Below are 22,668 nucleotides of genomic sequence, written 5' to 3' on the forward strand. Positions count from 1 at the left end.
TGCACCATAGAAATATTAATCACAGTACCCATCACTTCACCTAATTTTATAATACTGATGTTTTTTTAAGGTATTAACATTTTAATAATTCATGATCTTTTACACACTATTTTGAACCAGACTACTTCAACCTACATTTAATTTTAGAAGACATAATTACAATTAAGATGTTTGTAAGTTAGTTAACAAAAGATAGAGTAACAATGCACCATAGAAATATTAATCACAGTACCCATCACTTCACCTACATTTTATAATACTGATATTTTTTTTAAGGTATTAACATTTTAATAATTTATGATCTTTTACACACTATTTTGAACCAGACTACTTCAACCTACATTTAATTTTAGAAGACATAATTACAATTAAGATGTTTGTAAGTTAGTTAAAAAATATGTATACTTAGTGCCTATCATCTTAAACTATGGCTGCATAGTATATTGAATACATATATATTTATTAAACTCTACAAATCATTGAGGAATCAAAAACAAACAAATTTCCAAATTCGCACCAAGTTTTATTTACATTACCATCTTATAACTTTCATACATGCTGAAAATATAGAACTATGCTTAAATTTCAAAATAGAATTTGTATAAAAAAATGTTCACATACAAAGCATTCATTTACTGGGCCAAAGTCACTCCAAATAAAATAAAACAATCAAGTATAATGTTGTAATTTGCATATATAAAAATACAATTCATAATATGGTCCTGTTCTACTAGTTGGTTTGGTGGATTAATTTTCAGTCTTTTTCTAAGCACCAGTTTTATTCTTCTGTTCCATTTCCTCAATCTGAGAAACAAGTTCTGCATGCTCTTCAAGAAGGGTCTGGAATTCCATTTGTTTCCTCTTCGAAGCTTCCTGGAATTAAATTAATAATAATAATAATAATAATAATATATTTATATATTTAATATAAATATTTTGGTACACTTATAAGTACAACTGTAAAAGCATTGGACATAAAAGAAATTTTAATTCCAATTTCTGGTAAAATTCTATAGGTATAATACTAATACTGATGTTGTTGGAATTAAAAAGTATTAGAATCAGCTTCAACATCCAAAAATGCCCAGTTTCTCTGGGTATCAGGGAAGCCCACCAGAACTTCAAACCTGCTGTTGGCTTAAGGCTCCACTGGAAATTTCCAGAAAGTTTTCGCCACTCCCTGAAAGTCTATTCTGAAGCTTGTGTCTACTACAGACTATTTTATCGGGTTTACTTTGAAACCACGTCGCCAACGTCTCAATTCAGTGGGGGACTTCCAGCGGCCTAACCTACCCTGAGCAGCTAGCTAGTGTCTAATAGAGCGCTGCGAGAACACTGGTAACTCTTAGGTAACTGGTAGTCCCCCAGTGGTAGCTGAAAGGTTATTAAAAATTTTCATTTCAAATTTTGCGAAAATTGTCTATTTCTTGTGTGTTTTGTTTTTTGGGCTGTACATGGCCACATGTTGCATTAAGTATTATTATTATTATTAGATTGTACATATTTTATTTACATATTTTTATTTGGGCCTGGCATGTTCAAAATCACACTATATACATGTTTTTTATGTACAGTTACAGTATTTGTCCATTAATATTATTATTGTTGGGCTGTATGTACAGTATTGTTATTGTGCTATATGTACTGTACTTGAACCTTGAGCATTCTTAATGGTCTGTATACATCCTTATTCTATAAATGAAAAAGCGTATGCACTTACTCGAACTGCTTCAGCTATTTGGGAAAATCTTAATAATGGTCTTTTCTTTGTCACAATAGTACCTGAGGAAATGAGAGGGTGTGGAAATAACAATAAAAAAATTCATCTACATTGGAAAACAAAATTGCTTGTTGTAAAGTTTGTCTATAAAGGGCAGTGTTCATTCCAATCATGATGTATAAAGTGGCGTTTTAATACTTAAATTCAAGCAACAGAGATTATACTCAATCATAAATGCAATTAAAAAATAATAATAATTAAAAAGCATGAGTATTTAAAAAAAATCTTAATTAATGGAATTAACAAACCTTGCGTGAAATCTTCCTCCTGAATATTCAACATCTTACTATGGCCCTCATCATCCTGTACAGATATGATAATGTTTGGTCCTGAGCTATCCCTAACACTTCCATCATTATCCCCTTCCTCTCCCTCTTCCGCCTTTTTGCGTTCCGTGTCCATAACTATTTGGTCAGATAATTGGTCACTGTTACTTTGGTATTTTGGGGCATCATCTCCCTCCTCGGAGACAATTTGTTCTGGGCTTTTTTTCTCAGTCAGAGTTAAGTTACCAATATTGATGTTGTTGGAATTGTTCAAGTTGGCAGCCTCGAGGATGTCTGCATCAACCGATGAGTCTGATGCTGGTGAAGACCTTGACTGCTGAATACTGCTATCAAATCCTGGAATTGTTCTGTCTACCTCATTACCTGTGACAAGACAAGAAGAAATTAAAAACATAAATATATCTGTTCATGAAGTAGTGGAGTTGAATAGCTTGGTGGTAAGATGCTTGCCTTCCAGTTGTAGGGTCCTAAGAAATTACCTGTCTGCCTTGGATATTTTTACTAAGGTACCACAAAACAAAAGTGTAAATGTACGTAAACACATGCGTTTGTAGAACATGCGTGTACTCTTGGCCTGTTCTGATTGGTCGTTTGTTCAGTTTGATGACATTCCGGAAAGTTCCATTGCTGTCACAGCAACAAGAATTTTTCTCACAACCAAAAACAACTCCATAAGCCTAAAGCTTCATAATGAGACATATTATGTAGAGCATCTTAAATGTATGTTTATCTTGTGAAGGGTCTTGCTACTTAGAAAAGTGATTAAGTCAATTCCATTTGGTTTGTGGTGGTAGAGGCACAAAATTAATGTTTACCTGGAAGGTCTGATGCGACTACAGCATCACTATTGAAAGAGACTGCGCTGCGATTGGTTCCAAGTTTTGCTAAGTTGGTAGCAGACGTTGCAGGTGTCCCACTAGGCACCCTCAGTTCCTGTCAAACAAAAATTTTGTAATGTAAGAATAAATAAATGTATAAATAATATAATGAATGAATAGAAAGATTGAATGATTGAATAAATGTACTGAATGAATAAATGTAATGAATAAATGAATTAATAAATAAATGAATGACTGGAATGAATGACAGAATGAATAGATGAATGAAAGCATGAATAAAATAATTAATGAGTGCACCAAACATTTTAAAGACACAAATACATTAATCCCATACCCGGTAGTAATCCCCAGGATCATCCATAATCTTTGCTTGGTTGGGATTAGTAGGCGGTGGTGTACCTTCAATGCAGGATGGGGGATCTACTGGTGTGCCTCGCTTACGATTTGCTGACCGTGTCAGAGATCCAACTCCAGGTGCTGCTAATATCTTATCTCTATTTTTTCCTGATCCTGAAAAAATATAATAATAAATTTACTGAAACAATTACAATACAGAAGCTATCAAACATGGGTCTGGCTATGGTAGTTAAGGTGCTCGCCTACCAATCACAAGGCACTAGGTTCAAATCCTTCACACAGTCTTGCTTTACACAGTCCTTAGCCTCCTAATACTGTGCAACATTACTTCCACCCTGAATGTTGCAGGTCTGTTACTGTCTGGACCATGAGGATGAAATTAAAAAGAGTTTATCTTTTGGCTCACGCTAACTTTAATAAATAATTCATCTCCTACTTTAACATTTATAATAAAGATTAATGATCCAAGCTCATAGTTTTGAAGTTCACAATACCATCCAAGGAAAAAATATTTAAGAAATGTAGTAGTAAGGACCTTTGTGAGTGCACTTGAGATATGTAGAAGTCCTAAGGACATTCCATATTTAGTCAATGAGTTCATTAATAAGCTAGGCTGGAATTCCTTCAGGAGAACTTGATAATGAATGCAAGTTATGGTTATGAAGGACCTGCCCTTGAGGTGTTATCAGCTTCTTATGTAAACTTTTTAAGAGAGCTTAGCCTTCGCTTCTCACCTCAAATCAATCAAACGTATCTGTAAGAAACACATTGTTGCATGTTCTGCATCTGGATTTAGACAACCACCACTGTACAAGCCCATCCATTTATATTAATTTAAAGAATATGGGTGGGGTATTTTTTTTTTTTGGGTGGGGCTTACAACATACTAACTTCTAAGGCAATAACCTACGCTACTAAATTCCTAAAGCAGGTGAAGCACCTGAATTTAAGACACTAATTTAACTTTTTGTATTTGATCAAAATTACCACCCACCTCCCAACACCTACTTTATGGTAATGATCACACAATTCCCCCTCCCCTTACTTTATGTTAATGATCTCACCTTGCACACGTTGCAACCTTACTCTACTCCCTGATTCTTCAGCTGTCCTTGGTAAGTTCTTACTACTATAATAGTAAGGAGCAGGAACAGCCGGCCGACAAGCGGAAGACGGTAACGTTTGAGGGCGTGCTTGTGGGTCACTATACTGAATAACTGGATGAGGGTTCTGGGGGTTTCTAAAGCTTCTAAAAAAAAAAAAAACATATATTGAGAAATGTAATCAATAAGTGATCATGTCTAATGAAATTCAGAAGAAAACTACGAAAGGAAGAGAAGGGCAAGAAATAGAATTCCTTACCTGATAGTTAATGGTGTGTTTACACCTTTTGTTTTAGTTGTGACACCTGCCTTCAGATGGGGAAGCAAGCTTTGAATGCCTGGCATGTTACTTTGCTGAAATAGAAGACAACAAAATACTGAGAGAAATCCAAGGTTTATGCATTTCTTATCAATGGGCCATTAGGGATCATCTATAATACTTTCATCATTCTTGCTAGAGCACATAACATACAGGAAAGGGGTTTTAACAGTGTAGGTCAATGTACTCTTTGATAAAAAAGACAAAACAATGACTGCAAAATAATTTTACAATTTTTATTGTATATTCTTTCAGAAGGTGGTGGTCAAGAGAACTTGCAAATATTTAAAATATATGGAGAACCCCTTAGAAAGACATGTCCTTATGACTTTATGAACTTTATGAGTTTTTTCTTCCAGGAGATGTCCTTGAATGACCTTGTAATGTTCTCCTTAGAACTGTAATGAAATTTTGATTGCCTCTCAACCAAATCATATATGCAAAAATGCTGGGAGCACGTAATTTGACCAGAACTTATACCATAGCTCAATACTGTAGAAATCTGTTCATGATATTGCATCAATTGCTTCTGAAAGAAATAGATTTTGCAATAGCATCATCTCAATTAATGGTCCTTTCTAGTAAGCCTCGCCTATTGGATATTGTTTCAAAGGTTCCACAAAATGACAATGTAAAAGCATACCTGCACATGTGCGTTTGTGGGACAATTTTCAAGTTTGATTGACACTCCAGTAAGGGCCACTGTACAAGTAGAATATACATGTACACCCACAAGGGTTTTGTCCCTCCCATGCGTACCTGTCCAGGGTTACTAGGGATACCTGTCCAGGGTAATTATCCCATGTTACTTTTCTTAGTATATTTTATCAGATCTGGGTTACTGGTGTTTGTTATTCAGTGTTATTTTTCCTGGAGTACTTACACAGGTTTAATAATTATAACATTATATATATATATATATATCTGTCTCTTCAGGTTGGATTTCCTCCATTAAAGAGGAGGTTAGGTTCCCTTCACTCTCGTTGCGGTTCCAGCCATGAGGTGAGCCTAGACTTTCCAGATGAGTATATCCACTATTGGCTACAGCTACATAATTCCGTCCAGTTTTTCTAGAAGAATAAAAACATAAAAGATTTCACATTTTCTTTCCTTGATAATTCAGTTAAAGTAATATCATTTGATGTTTACAGTTATCAAAATATTAATACTGTACTACTAACTTTGGTAGGCTGCAAAATTCTGATGGTGATCTAGAGCATTTAGATGGGGACTGAGCCCGGTCATCTGTCTTCCATGTTGTTACAGTTCGAGGCTTAGCTTTCTATAAATACAATACATTTAATAAGTAACAAGTGAATATCCAAAGCCTTCTTCAATTCAGAGGTTGATGGTATATATAGGTATAGTGGCATTTTATATAACGATATAAAAGATTTACTATAGGCTGCTCCTACACCCAATGCGATAAACATGAGATATAATATCCTCCTACTCATTTTAATTCTAAAAGAGAATTTTTAAAAAATCTGAAGTTTAGGAAGTTATACCTTTATAGGCATTGGATTGAATCCCCGGTGTTCATCTCGGCTTCGGAGCGATTCAACTCTCTGCTGTTGTTTTGAACGAAGGTTTGGGTGTCGTAGAATCATCGGTTGTGTGTACGGCACCAAGATTGGTGGGTCATGTTGAGTTGTATAGAGGCAGAGGAGGGAGTGAGATACAAAATCGGGGTCGTTAGCTGGTAGCTGTAGTGAAACGGACTATGAAGAGACAACACATACACAAAACATGCGTTATGATGAGAATGCAGTGATTAGTGAACAACATGTAACCAAGCTGTTTAGTATGAGTTATTTTTTATACCCTGCTCCGGGAATGCAATGCACACCAATAATTATTGTTTATGATATCATGGTATTGCTCGCTTGTTAGTGCATAATATAAAAAGGAAATTTCAGAAAATTTTTCTTCATTTTTTCCCTGCCCAGTATTTAGGGGGTGTGCCCCCACCCCATTGGAAATGTTCAAAGCAAAAAGATCACTCTCCTATAGTTAAAAATCACCTTTTTTTGTGAGCTTATGGATTGATTGGATTTATTCGGTGTAAAAACCAAGGATAACTCACAAAAGTCTAGAAGAAGACTTATTTCCAGTGGGGTCCTTCTGGTGGTGATTGGGCATTACACTGGTGGTAGAAAATCCCCTACTCTTTTCCGAAGTGTGTACTGCGTTCTTTAACGTGCACATGGGCCAAAAATGCACACGTCACCAATGGCTTAAACGTCTCATCCGAAAGATGGTGAGCTGTTGCAACTTGTATTTCAGCCCTCCAGATGAAACACAAGGAGAGGCAGTGATGGGAATTGAACTGGGGACCCAGAGATCTCTGCAATTCAGCGCACACACAGTGGCTATCACCAGATTTGCGGACTGAGCTTAGCTGCTGTGCACCCTCATCTAATAATTAAGCCTCTCATTTATCTTCGCAACCCTCCCCACTCCCCCCCCCCTTTCAAGACTCCTAGATACCCACTGCTACTGCTGCAATCATGATCTGATGATAATATTTGTTCCCCAAAATTGTATTAACACACTTATCTATCTACTGCAAAATGTTTATCGCTCTTTGTCAAGCTATCAATTTAACCTATCAGATCTGTCCCCAGATATACTGTACATACCAAATGTTAGCATGACTGTCTATGTTATCTATCAATCAAACCATAAACCTATGGGTAACTACTATATATTACCACCACCAAATTATTAGTGTACACTGTCAAAAGCGATAGGCTACAGAACGGTGAATACACATTTCTGATTGAACCATGCAATGAAATCATGACAGGCAGACACAAGGCAGACAAAATGTGAACAGGCCGGCAAACACGGATTAAATGATTCCAGTGCACTGAACTACATTGGTATACGGTTAGCTGAACAATGAAATGGCAGTCAAATCAACATGAGGATATGATAACAGTAATGAAGACAAACATGATAAATGATGAGGCAGACATAACACAACAATAATCAAAATGACTCTAAAAATAGACATAACGAGATACAGACAACCGTAAGGAAACCATTCATGGTGAACCATGAATTCCAAATACTGTATTAATTTGTACAATTTATTATTTTTTTTTAAAAGTCTTCACCAATTTATAATTCAAAGTTTTAATTTTTGAGCTTTTTCCTGATTTTGTATGTATCTTTAAATATATATCACCATAATTCTTACCTCCATCAACATCACTAAATTAACCTCAAATTATAATTAATTTAAATCTTTTAAATTCATAAAATATTTATTAATAAACATGTAATCAGGTGCTCAAATATATAAAATTTATAAATTATAGTAATTATAATAATTCTTACCCCCATTAACATCACTGTACAGTATACCTCAAATTAATAATTTAAATCTTTTAAATTCAACAAATATTTGTTAATAAACATGCAATCAGTTGCTCAAATACATAATATTATAGTTTATATCATCAACATTGTACATACATATCTTCTTCTCTCTACGGGTGTTTTCTGTCGGCATGTCATTCCCCTTCCTCTTGCCAATGGGGGTATGGTGTTCTTTTTTGACTTGTTATTAGCACTCTCCTCCTGTGGGATTAAATTAAAAAAAGGTTTAGATTCTACACTCAGCAGTGGCAGAAAGATCCAGGAATTTGAAATAGAGGGGGCCCAGTGAAGGAATTTTTGCAGATGGGGGTCTAGAGTACCTCAGCCCCAATATGGTCAGGGCTAAGGTAAGAAAATTTATGAGTAAGGCTTCTCTAGATGGCCAGAAATGGCACGCTCAGCCATTTTTCTCCATTTAAAAAAAATAATTTTGAAAAATTAAGGGGGCTCCAGGCAGGCTGGGCCTCCTTGAATCCGCCACTGCACAATTTTCAAGAGAGTATCCATTGCAGCTTTTGCACTTAAGCCTACAAATACCCACTTACTCCTAGGTGAAGAGAATCAACCTGATGATAAAGAATGCTGTTCAGAGAAACAAATATAATGTTCATCCTCAGATGCGACCCTACAACATTTTAGCATATGTTTCAGCACAAAATTTAAATGACTGAATCTGAAGAGCGATTCTACTAAAAACCCAAATATGCAAAAATAAACGAGTGATAAAATTCATAGAACATACAACATGTAACTATGGAGGTATAGACATACTAATTTGGGTCACAATGGAATCAGATACCATTGATGATGGAGATGCCCTATATTGCCATGGTAACAAGTCTACCACAATGACATCAACGCCGAGCTTGAGTTGCTTTTTATAAACATTATACACAAGCTCACTTCCACTCACAACATATTAAACCCTCCCTTGGTGGTCTCACAAAACTAATTAACATTTGATACTAGGTTAAAAATTTGCCTCTCAAGTCACAATAAACATCTCTTGTAAAGGATTTAAACCTTCTATTATCAGTATAATGTTTATATTGCTGTCATTATCTGTTTATATATTTAGAACTATATTTGTTGAAGATAAGCTGTGAGGTAATTGAATTTTTCTATTTTGGGCAACAAATACATGCTCTGTTTAATGTCTATTTACATTTAAATTAATAATAAATCTTATAATAATCTTGTTAATAGGAATAATTTTACCATTCAATTCCCCTATGACTTAACTCTCAACAACAAAAACCTATAAGCAGGCAATTGAGTGTTCAGGATCAAGTGATGTAATAAAAAACAAAGGTAATTTTGATAATATCGCAGTAAGGGGCAGCCTGCTAGATTCTGAAAAGTACTGTTAAAACAATATAAGACTGCGGCTACATTAACTTTATATATAGGCTTATTAAATAATATCTTTTTTTATTTCTAATATTATAATTTTTAAATAATATTAATTTAATAATTTTTTTGGACAGTATTTTCAATGTTTTTATATAATGGCTTTTCTGCCAGTAATTTTTTGGTAATGTTTTTTTCTATGCAATATCTGTCCAAATTAATAATTGGTCAAACAAGAATTTAGAACTTGTAGTTGTTTTAGTATCACCACTTACAAAATAATCTAATAAATTTAAACAATCAGGTCTGCGAGCAATTTAAGATTGTTTTAATCATTGCTTACAAAGAGAGTATTATAGTCATGACTGCAAGTCCTAACACATGAATACACTTTGCTTAGGCCCAATAAAAAAATTATTAGTTTACATTCAGTATTTGAATTGAAAAAAAAAAAAAAAAAAATTTGGAATTTGTTTTTTTTTTGTTTGTAAAAATTATAATTTTTGTTTTCATTTTCATTAGGAAATAGTAGATATTGTTTGTATTATCTCAATCATGTTTTATTTTGAATGTCAATGCACCAGCAAACAACCCATGGGTGATATTTGGTTTTATAGCAAAATAAAAAATAAAATTAAGAAGCCTCCTCCCTCATCACTTTTCCAGCCTAGATAGGGTGATAAACCAATAACCTTTTTTATAAGGCCTTTTATAGCATGTTAAGATGAGAGAAAACTAGGCCTATTAATATATGCTACAAACAATAAACAGACATAAGCTTTTCTTATAAAATCAATTGAATTGAGAGCCAGGAATAAACAAGAAATATTTCCTATGAAAAAACCGCCGCAACATCTTTACCTTATTCAATTCTTCCATGGATTTTCATTGCAATATTTCGGCATTAATTTTATTTTAAATTGATTATTTTTTATGGGATTGGCAATGCATAGGCCTACATACGTAGGTACGACGATAAAAACTAATAAACCCTTTTTTGCGATAATTTAATTACAATCCCCCTGACGAACACTGATGAACTGTCTGTAAAGATAGCCAAAATAGAGGATTTTCAACCTGCTCGAGTTATCACTATTTTCCATCCATAACCTGATCGCTTTAGCTGTATTGCGCATGCTCAATTGTTGCGTATAAACATTGATCATTTCAATTTCATACCCTCTTCGCAGCCGCTGTTGGGTTCCTGGGACAAATTTTTTAGTAATCATACCCTCTTTGCAGCCGCTATTTGGTTCCTGAGTGAGACGTGTTTTTGGTAATTGCGCATGCTTACTCAATGCACATGCTCACTGGCTGTCTAGCATTTCCAAGCGCATGCTCACTGTGTTTTTATAGATAATTTATGGACATTACTCTATTTGGTAGTATACGTGCGCATGCACATTGCTTAGTTCGGAATTCCCATTTCTTTGTAGTAATAGCTACCGCTACCTGCAGTTTCTTAATGACTGTTTCCTCTTGATTGTTACAGCCTAAAAGTGCGGCGCGAAAAACATGATTTCTGAAACATTGATTGTTAAAGTACGGTATCAGGCAAGAAATACAGTCAGCAGTATATTAGGTAGTTTTTAACGATCTATTGTGAGATGGCCAATTTAAAACATTCCTGAACTGTGTAAATAACCTACCACCTGTGGCCAAATAATGGTGACCTCTTAAAATACTAATTGGTCAACATAGGTACCAACTGGTCAATCAGTTAGATGAACCATGGAGGTACTATTAAAAATTCTATTTTTTTTTTATGATAACAAAAAAAGCTTGATGTGTTATATTTTAACTAGTCTACAGCAAGCTGATTAAAAGGAATAATTTCAAATGATCAAAATTGATATACAGACATTCTAATAATAAAATGTTCAATTGAATACAGGAAACTGCATTTTTTTTGTTAAGATGCTTGCCTTCTAATCTCAGATCCTGGGTTCAATTTCTGTCACAGCGGACTTTTTCTCACGACTGAAAACAACTCCACTCCCTAAGCCTCATAAATAGACATGGCTGATACAAGCATCACATTATTTCATTAACTTAAAGCGGGCCCCTGAATATTAGCCTACCTTCTAGGATAAAAAAAAAAAAAATCTTTTTTATTGTTAAGTAAAAGGTTTTTGTTGTTTGTTTATTATCTATTCTGATACTCAGATAATGTAAGTTAGGTCTAATGGCATATCTACAAGCACACACCTTGCTGTCTTTCCATTGTCTAACCTACATGAATAATTCAATAAAGTAGTTAAAAAAAGTTTCAAGTTAAGTTTAAAGTTAATAAAAAATTGATATTTATCAGTATCAACTCAACTGAACACCAAAGAAATGATAATTTAACTTACCTTATTGATATACTGTTTAATTTTTGTTTTATATTTTGTATTCATATTAAAATCTTTTAAATTAATTCTCAATACTATTCAAATACAATAGTAAAGGGGATTTTAGCAGTCAATGAACTACTACACACTACTTGTCTTGTTATTAGTGTTGAAACACCTCACCCTCAGGTGTATCTCCTTTTCACAATATAAAAAGTTCACCACCATTCAGATGTAGAACTAATGAGAGCTGAATCGTTAAAAAGTCAAAAGTAAACTTACCATGGCAACTCAAAGGGTAAAAAATCATAAAGACTTCTTGAAACACACTACCATTCAGATTGTTCTGCTTGAATTTGAAGTCTTAAGACTAGCACCTTGACTTAACCAACTCCCTTGCCTTAACCTACTGACAAACAAGAAACTTCTCTGCTTCCTGACCTTCTAGGAAATACACAACTTGCATCAAGGCCTTGGGGCTACAGCTTATGTTTTCACTGACTCTAGGCCTGAATGGCAAATAGTTTGCACTGGCATACCACATGTCATGATCAATCCACCATTTACGTCAACAACTAGAATATGTTGGACACTGTTTAAAAAGATCTCAGTAATTGGAACCAGTTTCTTAATAGAGACACTGGAATTCCAAAGTGAAGTGCAAAGCAATGAAAAATTATTGACTTCCTCCTGAAGGGTGGAAAAACTTGAAAGACAGATAAACAGTTGTGCGTCAATTATAGTATCAAATTAATAATATATTGCCTATAAATAGGTCCATCAATATTGATTCCAAATTGCATTGACACTTGGGATAAGTATATTATAATTGCATGACAGAAATAGGTATTTATAAATCATTTTAGAAAATACTAATTACCTTCAATGAAGGTATCTATTAGGGACAATCAGAGTTAATTTTATATTTATCAAAATATTAAATTTCAACCAATTTCAAATGAAATGGAAAAAACAAATCTAATATATTGTGAAATCAAAGTAGATAGTAACCTCTCAACAAAATAAACACATTTACCACTAGTTGGAGGTAAAAGTTTAAAACATAATGTTTAATATATTTTTGTAGCATAATTAAAAGGGGAAATATAATTTTTTTAAATATAAAGGGAAAATATAATTTTTTTAAATGCTATTGAGCTGATTAGTTAGCTGATTGGTATTGTTCCTGCCTCTTGCACGTCAGGGCCTGGGTTCGAGACCTGCCTCTCCAGCCGAGTACTGAATTCGGGTCTTTTATAAACGTTCAGCTCCTCGAATAACCCTTTCAGGAGATTTAGGTTTCTATCCGTTGTATGTTGTAGTTTAAGTTGGGTGATGCTGCACTGCGGGTCCCCAGGGACCCAGCCCAAACTTCCAGTGCTTATTGCATTTGAGGACAAATAAAGATTTATTATTAAATTATATTATTATTATGTTTTGATTCAAATTGATTTTACTCACTTTATTGATTTTGATTACCAATCAATATTGATCAATATGTTGACATTATTCAATTAACACACAATAATAGATAGGTCAAGTGTTATTAAAAAATAAGTTTACAGAAAAAGCCAGGATCGTCAGCTGACAAAGTGTGACTTACATTTAAAGATACTGATCAAATAAATCTAAATATACAGTATTGGTAGTGTCATGTTGATCAATATTGATCATTATTAATTGAAAACTAATTTTTAAAAGATTAATTTATCAGCATACAAGAATCAGAAACATAAAGACCTTACTCACATGGCCAAGGTATATGCCGGTCATGTTACGCGTCTGTGTACGCTGGGGTCGAGATGGCAGGCCATTGTAACTTAGCATGTTTAGATCACTAAACGGTAACTTTGGATTTGGTGTGATACATTTCATGACGATTTCTTCTTAGATGATGAGATTGTTGCTAAGCATTTTGGAGACATAGCTGTTTGTCAGCGAGTGAACATACTCATTGGATTATCATCACCAACTTCAGTCAGGATGTGGACTACACTACAGGTGGCTAACTGAAAAAAAGATATAATAATTTGTTCAAACAAATAATGGTAAAATATGGCAGTGATGATACAAGAAATTTTAAGAAGGGGTCCAAAATCCCTAATGAGAGGTCTAAGCTCCTTGACAAGGGTCAAACTTTCAACACCTTAGGCCTATCGTTTACTGAGCAAGTTTGGAGAATAGGTACTGTATGTCAAAATGCCTGGAAATGGCACTCCCAGATCATAAAAATACAGGCCCGTAACCAGGGGAGAAGGTGCGATTACTTAATTAGACATTAATTATATGAAATATAATTAATGTCTACCAACTTCCTACAACAGGTACCACAATAAATTTTAAGTTCCAAAATTGTGAGGTTTCGAGTCATATAATAAGTAAAGTTAACATGTATAATATAAGTCTATATATATATAATTTTGTTGGTGGTACTGAACTACTGTACATATATCAGCTATATTATCAGTATCCAGCCTCCTTGCACCCAAAAAGTATTTTGATCACAGACTGAAGTAGCTGATTATCATTCAAGAATGCTGTATTGGACATTCTTCAAGCTGTGGGCATGCCTGATCATTACCTCCCATGGCTAACCTTGTTACTATGGAAATGCTTAATCTTGTTACCATGGAGATTTTTAACCTCCTTACCAGGGAGGGCAACGTAGTATACCTCATGCAAAGAACCACATGCCAGATGGTGTGCACTGAAAGCTATTTTGTAGCTAGGCCAGACCAAAAATTACTCTAGAATCTCTTTATAATAATATTATACTGTAGAATGTACTTGAATGTAGGTCTCTTATAAAAGGTTAAAATGTGTAGAATGGTTGGAACTTGGATGTGGTATGTTTATAATTAGGTCATCATATAAAAATTTTTTTTCACAATCCAAATCACCTGGAAATCCTGATTCCTACAGATATGCTATCACATTCTAGCCTTGTGTGTGGGTATGCTGATGCCACCTTTGTCAATAGGTCAAAATAAGTGGAAAGGGGGGGGGGGGGGCTTCATCAAGACTAAAAATTTGGGAGACAGATCAGAGGTCGGCTGGTAAAGAATAAGACATCCCAGAAATTTTGTTGAAAGTATAATAAACCAAGGTCAATTGAAATTCAACATGTACAGTTGTTTTTGCACTAAAAATAGTTTTTATTCTGGTCTAGACTTAGCATATCATGTTTTGTAAGCTCCTCGAGAAACTAATTAATTTCAGCTGTTTGCTATGCACAGATTTATTCCAGATTGCATTCAACATCTACAGTAAATGCTATTTTAATATTTGGTTAAATTTTGGAGACGCCATATAAATCAGGACGATTTGAACATCTGGATGAACTTATTTCGTTTTCTAAAATACCCAATTAATATTTTAAAAATGCGTATGAAAAACACTTGGACTTTTTATGTGGCCTAGTAAAATTTGTGTGACTAAATTTTATATGTTTTCATTTAATTAACATTGTATCTAACACAATTCTATAGTTAGTTTTATTACATACGCTTATCTTTTCAGACAATATGTCCTCAATGTTCAGTTTCCCAGCGCAATTAAAATACTTTACAGATGACTCAGACTCTTTTCTGTCTTCCAAAATAGTAGATTAACAAAATGAAGATTGTTGTCATTTTGAGATAATTGTTTTATATTCATTAAACTTAAGAGAAAAACACTTTTTACCCTTCGCCTTAGCTAGCAATATGTTTTGTACTCTCAAGAAAATGACAAAAAATGGATGACCAATCTCTAAGTAAGTGACATAATGAAAAATGTACCTTGTTGATACAAACACAGACAGGGGAGTCATCCAAGGACTTTGTCTTTATTACACAAGCCACATTGATCAACTGAAAATCCCCTCTTTTCTTTGTTGACTTTTTCTTTTCTGTTTTAGGTAGCCTATCTAGGGAGTTATTGTCACTAGGTCTACCTTCCTAGGCCTATCTATAATAATAATATTAATATAACAACTCCCTGGCCAAGAAAGATGGTGGGATGCTAGGCCTAGGGCCTACTTCTTCACGGGACTCTTGTCCCTGCCTCCTCAGCAGCAGTGCAGTGAGTGACAAACCACCACCTGACATTTTTCACACACACACTTCAAACAAAACTAAGCAGGCAAAAGAAACTTTGCACTCAATTTCATGAACTTACATTAAGATTTCGTCATACCATGCAGAAATGTTGTGAGGTAAACTACGATTACGAGAAAAAAAATCCCCAATGAAGTTCCCTAGACCTGAATCCGTCTGCTTTATTTTCAGTACGATACGGTGGTGGTGATCAAAGAGTGCGTCAAGTGAACGCCCTCATGTGGCGGTATCGAGGTATGACGTAACAAAACAAAGTTTTGGTAACTACTGTGTACCAATCCGAATGGGAGTTGTATAATAAACCCCGGAAAACGAACTCCCTATTTGACCCCTACCATTATTTATCCAAAAGTTGAGATATTGTTCACACTATTCCTATATATATTTACATTTCTTGTGGCAGTAGGTCCATGGGTGTGGGGAGTTGTCCTATAACAACTTCCTAAGACGTTGGCTTTGGAGGGAGGGGATGGGGGATATGCCACTCCTTGACAGTATCCTCTATGGGTTATGAAGAAACGTTACGTTGAGTTTTTATTGGAATAAGGATTTGTTTCCGAATTTTCGAACCTCACCTAGACCAAAACTACCCTAGGTAATTCCATTGAGGTCTACGTCCAATTGTCCTTGTTTTTTTTTTCTTTTTGTGAACTGCTAGTCTCTTAGTCTTTATGTCTGTGTTTTCATATAGAAAAAGCAAAAACGATCTTGTACAATACATGATAAAAAGCCTATTCAAAAAAAAAAAACATGCGTTTGCGATCGTCCGGAGAAGAAACTTTTGGATATTTATGTGTTTTAATCCGAGTGCTTGTATGCTTAATGGCTGCGTGTGAGGAGCGCTTGGAGGACGTGGTGTGGCAGAAGACTCAGTCAACATTAACAATTATTTCTATCTCGCCCTCATCATAAGCGGAAACATTTTTATTTTCAATTACACTTGTACTGAGGGGTGGAACCCGGGGCTCTTTGAAGGCTACCACAGGTCAGATCCAGGAGATCAGGGGGAGGGGAATTTCATGGTTTGTGTTATATCCCTCCAGGGGGCGTATTTCATGGTTTGTGTTATCCCTACGGGTGTGACTAAATCATGAGGACCATTTATTGGAAGTGGGGGCGTTGTCAGTATAACATTATGTCTACATATGTGTACTGCTCGATAAATTTGGTTGGCGTACACATGAACAGTATTAAATTTCATTAGTTATATTAATACTGTAGGAAATCTGTAGCCTATTTATTCAATGGAAACAAGATTCGAAAATAAAGTTTTGAAATATTACAAAAATTGAGTTTTTTTTTGTAATAATGAATAATGAAATATTCACCTAACTTGGTGACAGTTATATATGTTTTAATTGTTGTAGTTCAAACTTCTTATTCCTTTATAAACATTTTATTCAATCATTTAAAAAAGTGTGAACTCGGTCACTGTTGGACTTCCTTTGATGAAATAAAATTTCACAAAAACATAAAAAAATACCTTAATCACGGAAAACAACATTTGTAATTTCATAATTTTTGTATTTGAGGCCAAATGCTAGATGTCTGTTCAGTAACAAAGTGTGTATTGTGTATTTTTTAACGCGTACATCCAATATGTCGATGAGTTACACACGCGAATACATCAAAACGCAGCAGACCTAGGTAATCCAAGCACGGTCAAGGTTCACTGCTCACTGACATCCTAACTGAGACGAAATGTTAGACCGAGGCAGTTTTCAGTAGACCTGAACTAAAGTTTTATGTTGATTAACCCCATTTAAACATTGTGTTTTGCGAGCTATAAGGCAAAGAGAACCAGCTAGGCCTAAAAATTATTAGAATGACCACTTTTATACCACAAATCGAGAAGCTTTCTTCTCGAATCATTCGCGTCCTTGGCTGCAATCCAGGCATGTTTACTCTGCAAGGGACGAATACGTATGTCGTAGGTACAGGCAGCAAACGCATCTTGGTGGACACAGGCGAAGAGAAGAAACCTGAGTACATATCAAATTTAAAGAAAGTTCTTAAGGACTCGGGATCAACCCTTCAAGAAATTCTGATAACACATTGGCACCATGATCACACTGGAGGGATCACTGAATTAGTTAAGGAATTGCAACTTGCAAATGATGTCAAAGTTTCGAAATTTCCTAGAAGGCCAGCTCAAGACGAGAAGATAGATGCTGAAGGGGTACTCAAATATAATTATTTAAATGATGGTGATGTTGTAAAAACCGAAGGGGCAACTTTGAAGGCAGTATACACACCAGGGCATACGGATGATCACATGGTACTATATTTGGAAGAAGAGAATGCTGTCCTGACTGGAGACTGCATTCTTGGAGAAGGAACGGCCGTCTTCGAGGATCTTTTCACATACATGCAGTCATTGCAGAAGCTGGTGAATTATGCTCCTGAGATCCTGTACCCAGGTCACGGTCCTGTTGTCAGTGATGCTGTAACCAAGATCCAAATGTACATAGACCATCGTAACATGAGAGAACAGCAGATCATGGATGTGCTAATTAAAAATGGGAATCCTATGGAGTCGATGGAGATGGTGAAGATAATATATGTTGATGTTGGTGAACACTTACACATAGCTGCTAATGGAAATGTTTGTCATCATCTCTCTAAACTTGAGAAGGAAAACAAAATTGTACAGATGAAGGAAGGTGTTGTTCCCAAATGGAAAGCTAATTTATAAACATTGCCATTTTATTAATTTAAATGCTGTAATCTGCACAATATGTAAAATCCATCCAAAAAATGTGTCAACCAAATGCAATCAATACAGTATTGAATTTATAAAGTAAAAAAGTGAATGGAAAATGGAACAAAAAGCAACATATAAAGCAAGTTGGTTGAGGAACTGCATAGGAACCTTTTGGTCCCATTCACAAAATAATAACACACAAGACAAAAATGGTCACAAAGTAATAATAAGCAATGAAAAAATGGTCACAAACACAGATCCAATTTTATTGCAAATTAAGAATATACAGTACAGGTACTTTATCAATGTTTATGATATTTTTATATAAAGAAACATTAAATTGTATGGTACATGTGACATTGAGAAATTGATGCTGATTTCTCTTCTGCACTAATTGGTATGCAGAACTGTTGAGAGAACTTTTATTTAACCACCATGCATTATTGCATGATATTTTTTAATGTGTATATATGCAAAAACCTAGTGGAAAGTAAACATTTTATAAGTACAGGATAGTACTGATTTTCAAATATAAAAAAGATGATTTTTAACAGAGTTTGGTGTGTGGGATCATTGTGCCACATTATTGTCCTTGATATGCATATATGATTTAAGGAGATTTATTCTAATCTAAATTTTGTTTTTCACGATTAAATGTATTAATATACATTGTTGTTTTTTAAATAAATAAATATTCCATAATTGTACATATGTGTATTGCAATTTAATTTATCTAGTTAATTAGTGAAAAATTCCATACATACTGTTTTACACCCCAATTCATTTTGAGCCTTTTGAAGTTTACATGATATCTTTGATTTTGAGTGATATGTTTGTCCGCCTAGATTCTAGGCAATCCCAGTGAATACTATAAAATATTATTATTTTAATACACGTGCGTGCCACACCCAAATATAGTCAACTCTTTAAATTGCTCGTTTGCGGCGCTGTTCCATAACGAAGGTAAAATTACAAATCAATCCAATGTTAACAATAAATTCTTAATTTATAATCGTACAAAATATTAAATCATAAAGAATTATTGGCCACTACTGTATAATGCCGGGATTCGATATTGCTGGTAAAGTTTCAATATAATTGCTACGCGCGCCGACAGCTGTTATTACGCTGATTGGTCGGTCGAGTCGGAGAGCCTTCCAGATTGCGTCAAGAGACAGGCAATCATTCAAGCTTTAGCAACATTTTAGCGATTTTGTGGAAACCGTGCATAATAATTACGTTTCATTCGCTATACCTGTGCATTGTTTTCTTTTTTTTTTTTTTTTTTGCAATTGTGTATATATTATTTTCAAATTTACACAAGGAATTGATGTATCTCTAGTCTACCTGCAAATGTTTTATGCCTACCAGCATGTGTTTTCTATTCTAACTGTTATAGCTCCTTTGATGAGCGTTTCCTGCTACATGTTGACTGTAGGATAAGGTATTTCACTAGACCCAGCCGCTGACCAGAACCATGACGGCCTTTCTTGCACAAACCGAACAGGTATCCCCACGCGTTATCCGAATTCTTGGCTGCAATCCTGGGGCGTTTACCCTGCAAGGAACAAATTCATATGTCGTTGGGACTGGCGATAAACGCGTTTTGATCGATACCGGAGATAAGGAGAAACCAGAGTACATAGCAAATTTGAAAAAAGTACTCAAGGAATCGGGAGCAACAATCCAAGAAATATTGACAACACATTGGCATCATGATCATACAGGCGGAATCGCCGATATTTTTAGGGAATTACAACTTCCGGACGATGTGAAAATTTCTAAGTTTCCAAGGAACCCGGTCCGAGAAGAAACCATTGTGGGCGGAGAAGGTCGCCTTAAGTACAATTACTTGAATGATGGAGACATCATAAAGACCGAAGGAGCAACTCTAAAAGCGATGCACACTCCAGGTCATTCTGATGATCACATGGTTCTGTTCCTGGTGGAAGAGAATGCTGTTTTTACTGGGGATTGTATACTAGGAGAAGGCACTGCAGTTTTTGAAGATCTCTTAACGTACATGCAATCATTGCAGAAACTTGTGGATTCAGCTCCAGATATTTTATACCCAGGCCATGGACCTTTTGTTAGTGATGCCGTCGCTAAGATTCAAATGTACATAGACCATCGTAACACGAGGGAAGAGCAGATTATGGACGTGCTTGCTAAAAATGGTAAACCTATGGAATCAATGGATATAGTGAAGATATTATATGCTGAAGTTGGCGAACACCTACACCGTGGTGCAGAAGTGAATGTGCGTAACCATCTTACTAAACTTGAAAAGGAAAATAAAATTTATAAAATAAACAGCGACATGATTTTGAAATGGAAAACGCGGCACTAATACAATGGCAATCTCTGTAACTCTGTCCAGGTTATCAAATTCCTTTGAAAAACCTGTTGTATGGCCATAATATATAATCATTATGTGTCTATATATGGTCATGACGTGATGTCATCATGACCATGGCATGTCACATGTTTTTGTCAAATCAAATTTGATATTCTGGTCAGTGCTTTATAATGCCTACCATATGACGGTAATCCTAGCCACCATAAAGGACAAAATGAGAGCCTAATTTTTAACATTTTCGTTTGTTTTAAATATTATTATTGATAAATGTTATAATATAAATTTAACTTTCTTAATGCTTTGTAGTATGTGGTACACATTTCCATCATAAACAATATTCGTATATAATAATAATTACTTCCTTCATGCGCATATGCCAACGTTCATCGTGTTAAATTTAATTTTGATTATTATATATCAACGATCACAAATTAAACACGATTTGTGCTCACACGAGTGATAAGAGAAAGTCATGCAGTAGTGTAGTATTCGTTGTCTTTTGTTCACACTCAAAACATCAGCAGGCCAACATAATATTTTAATATAGAACTACATGACGATTTTTTAAATATGTACTGGTATTAAATCAAAAAGTATAGTATTGTATAGTTGTGCATTATGAATACGAAGTTCTACTCTGATTAAATAGCCTATGTCTCTTAACCAGTAAAATTGGATGTTAGGAAAATAAAGTACAGTAGTACAGTTGCATATAATTTCATGTGTTGTCACTATTACTTTCCTCATAACGCAATACTAGCAACGACAGCAAAAAAAAAAAAAAAAAAAAAAAAAAACCCAGAATACAAGAAGTGCTAGGACACGAAGATTTTAATCAAAGTCCGTCGATCGTCCCCTACCACTGCGCTTTATCCCGATATTTTTGTTTGCATTCGTTTTGTATCAGGCCTATAACATTATCCGCTCTGGCGCCGTGGGAGGGTATCACAGAAAAAATTCTTTTACACAATGTGAATAGAGAATTCAAATCACTTTAGTCTTTTACTTTTGTCTAAAGAACCGCCTTGACGGGTCCTGTGCTGTCCGGGCCTCACGCCATACGCAATTATGCTATCTTTTTTGAAAACCTTCCCGTCTAGCTGGGATCTTCCCCTACCCCTCTTCCCCTTTCTGCCTCACCATGACAAAAGGAAGCAACTGTTGTTTGCATTGCATTGAGTAATTAAGGAATATGGAGCATGTTGATTTTGTCACCTGCTTCCTATTCTGGTGGTTTTTACTGTATTTTTAGTCTCTTAATTCCTTTTTGTGCTGCTAATTACTTGTTAATTAGTGGGATTTGAGCATACTCAAATATATCAATATGTTCCAAATTATTTGTTCGTTGATAACGACTAAAAAACTTGTTTTTTGAAAAATTGTCAGTTACTTCCTTTGTCATGGTGGGGCAGTACCCCTCTTAACGAGGTTAGATCCCCCACCACGTCGGGACATCAGTGGCGCCGGTCATGTGACGATGAGATGGCGATGGCAATGATGATGATGGTGATGAGTGGTAATGATGAGCATAGTAAATAAAAATCAAAAGGAATGGAATGATGATGATGTGATCACTGAGTGGTGATGAGATGATTTTTGAAAATGACGTAATACAATCAAGGTCAATACACAACTGCGGCAGGGGTCTCGCCAGTGGGGGAGGGAGGGATAGGGTCCCCGGTCAGGGAGAGCATCCTCCTCCCCCTTCGGGAATAAAAACCATCAAAATGAAGAAAAACAAAATTATATGTAT

At 35.1% G+C, this 22,668-nt stretch overlaps 3 protein-coding genes across 3 annotated transcripts; 2 read left to right on the forward strand and 1 right to left on the reverse strand.

Annotated features, from left to right (window-relative positions):
- Positions 1–735: 735 nt before the first annotated feature.
- LOC117123918 lies at positions 736–16,046 on the reverse strand. The gene is made up of 13 exons (XM_033269987.1): positions 15,914–16,046; positions 13,505–13,764; positions 8,169–8,273; positions 6,194–6,406; positions 5,867–5,967; positions 5,611–5,755; positions 4,626–4,720; positions 4,328–4,512; positions 3,241–3,416; positions 2,883–3,000; positions 2,029–2,430; positions 1,721–1,782; positions 736–873 (listed from the first exon to the last, which is right to left on the reverse strand). Exons 2-13 carry the CDS (start codon positions 13,628–13,630, stop codon positions 766–768), a joined length of 1,836 nt encoding a protein of 611 aa, XP_033125878.1. The 5' UTR covers positions 13,631–13,764; positions 15,914–16,046; the 3' UTR covers positions 736–765.
- A 1,461-nt stretch (positions 16,047–17,507) lies between these two features.
- On the forward strand, positions 17,508–19,263 carry LOC117123945 (endoribonuclease LACTB2-like). Its single transcript, XM_033270041.1, has one exon. It carries the CDS (start codon positions 17,678–17,680, stop codon positions 18,545–18,547), a length of 870 nt encoding a protein of 289 aa, XP_033125932.1. The 5' UTR covers positions 17,508–17,677; the 3' UTR covers positions 18,548–19,263.
- A 426-nt stretch (positions 19,264–19,689) lies between these two features.
- Positions 19,690–21,587, forward strand: LOC117123944 (endoribonuclease LACTB2-like). Its single transcript, XM_033270040.1, has one exon. The coding sequence runs from the start codon at positions 20,034–20,036 to the stop codon at positions 20,904–20,906; it is 873 nt and encodes a 290-aa protein (XP_033125931.1). The 5' UTR covers positions 19,690–20,033; the 3' UTR covers positions 20,907–21,587.
- The last annotated feature ends 1,081 nt before the right edge of the window (positions 21,588–22,668 follow it).

Source organism: Anneissia japonica, unplaced genomic scaffold (assembly GCF_011630105.1).
Source record: "Anneissia japonica isolate Jap-2015-1 unplaced genomic scaffold, ASM1163010v1 scaffold287736_len1891122_cov214, whole genome shotgun sequence".
Lineage (NCBI taxonomy): Eukaryota > Metazoa > Echinodermata > Crinoidea > Comatulida > Comatulidae > Anneissia > Anneissia japonica.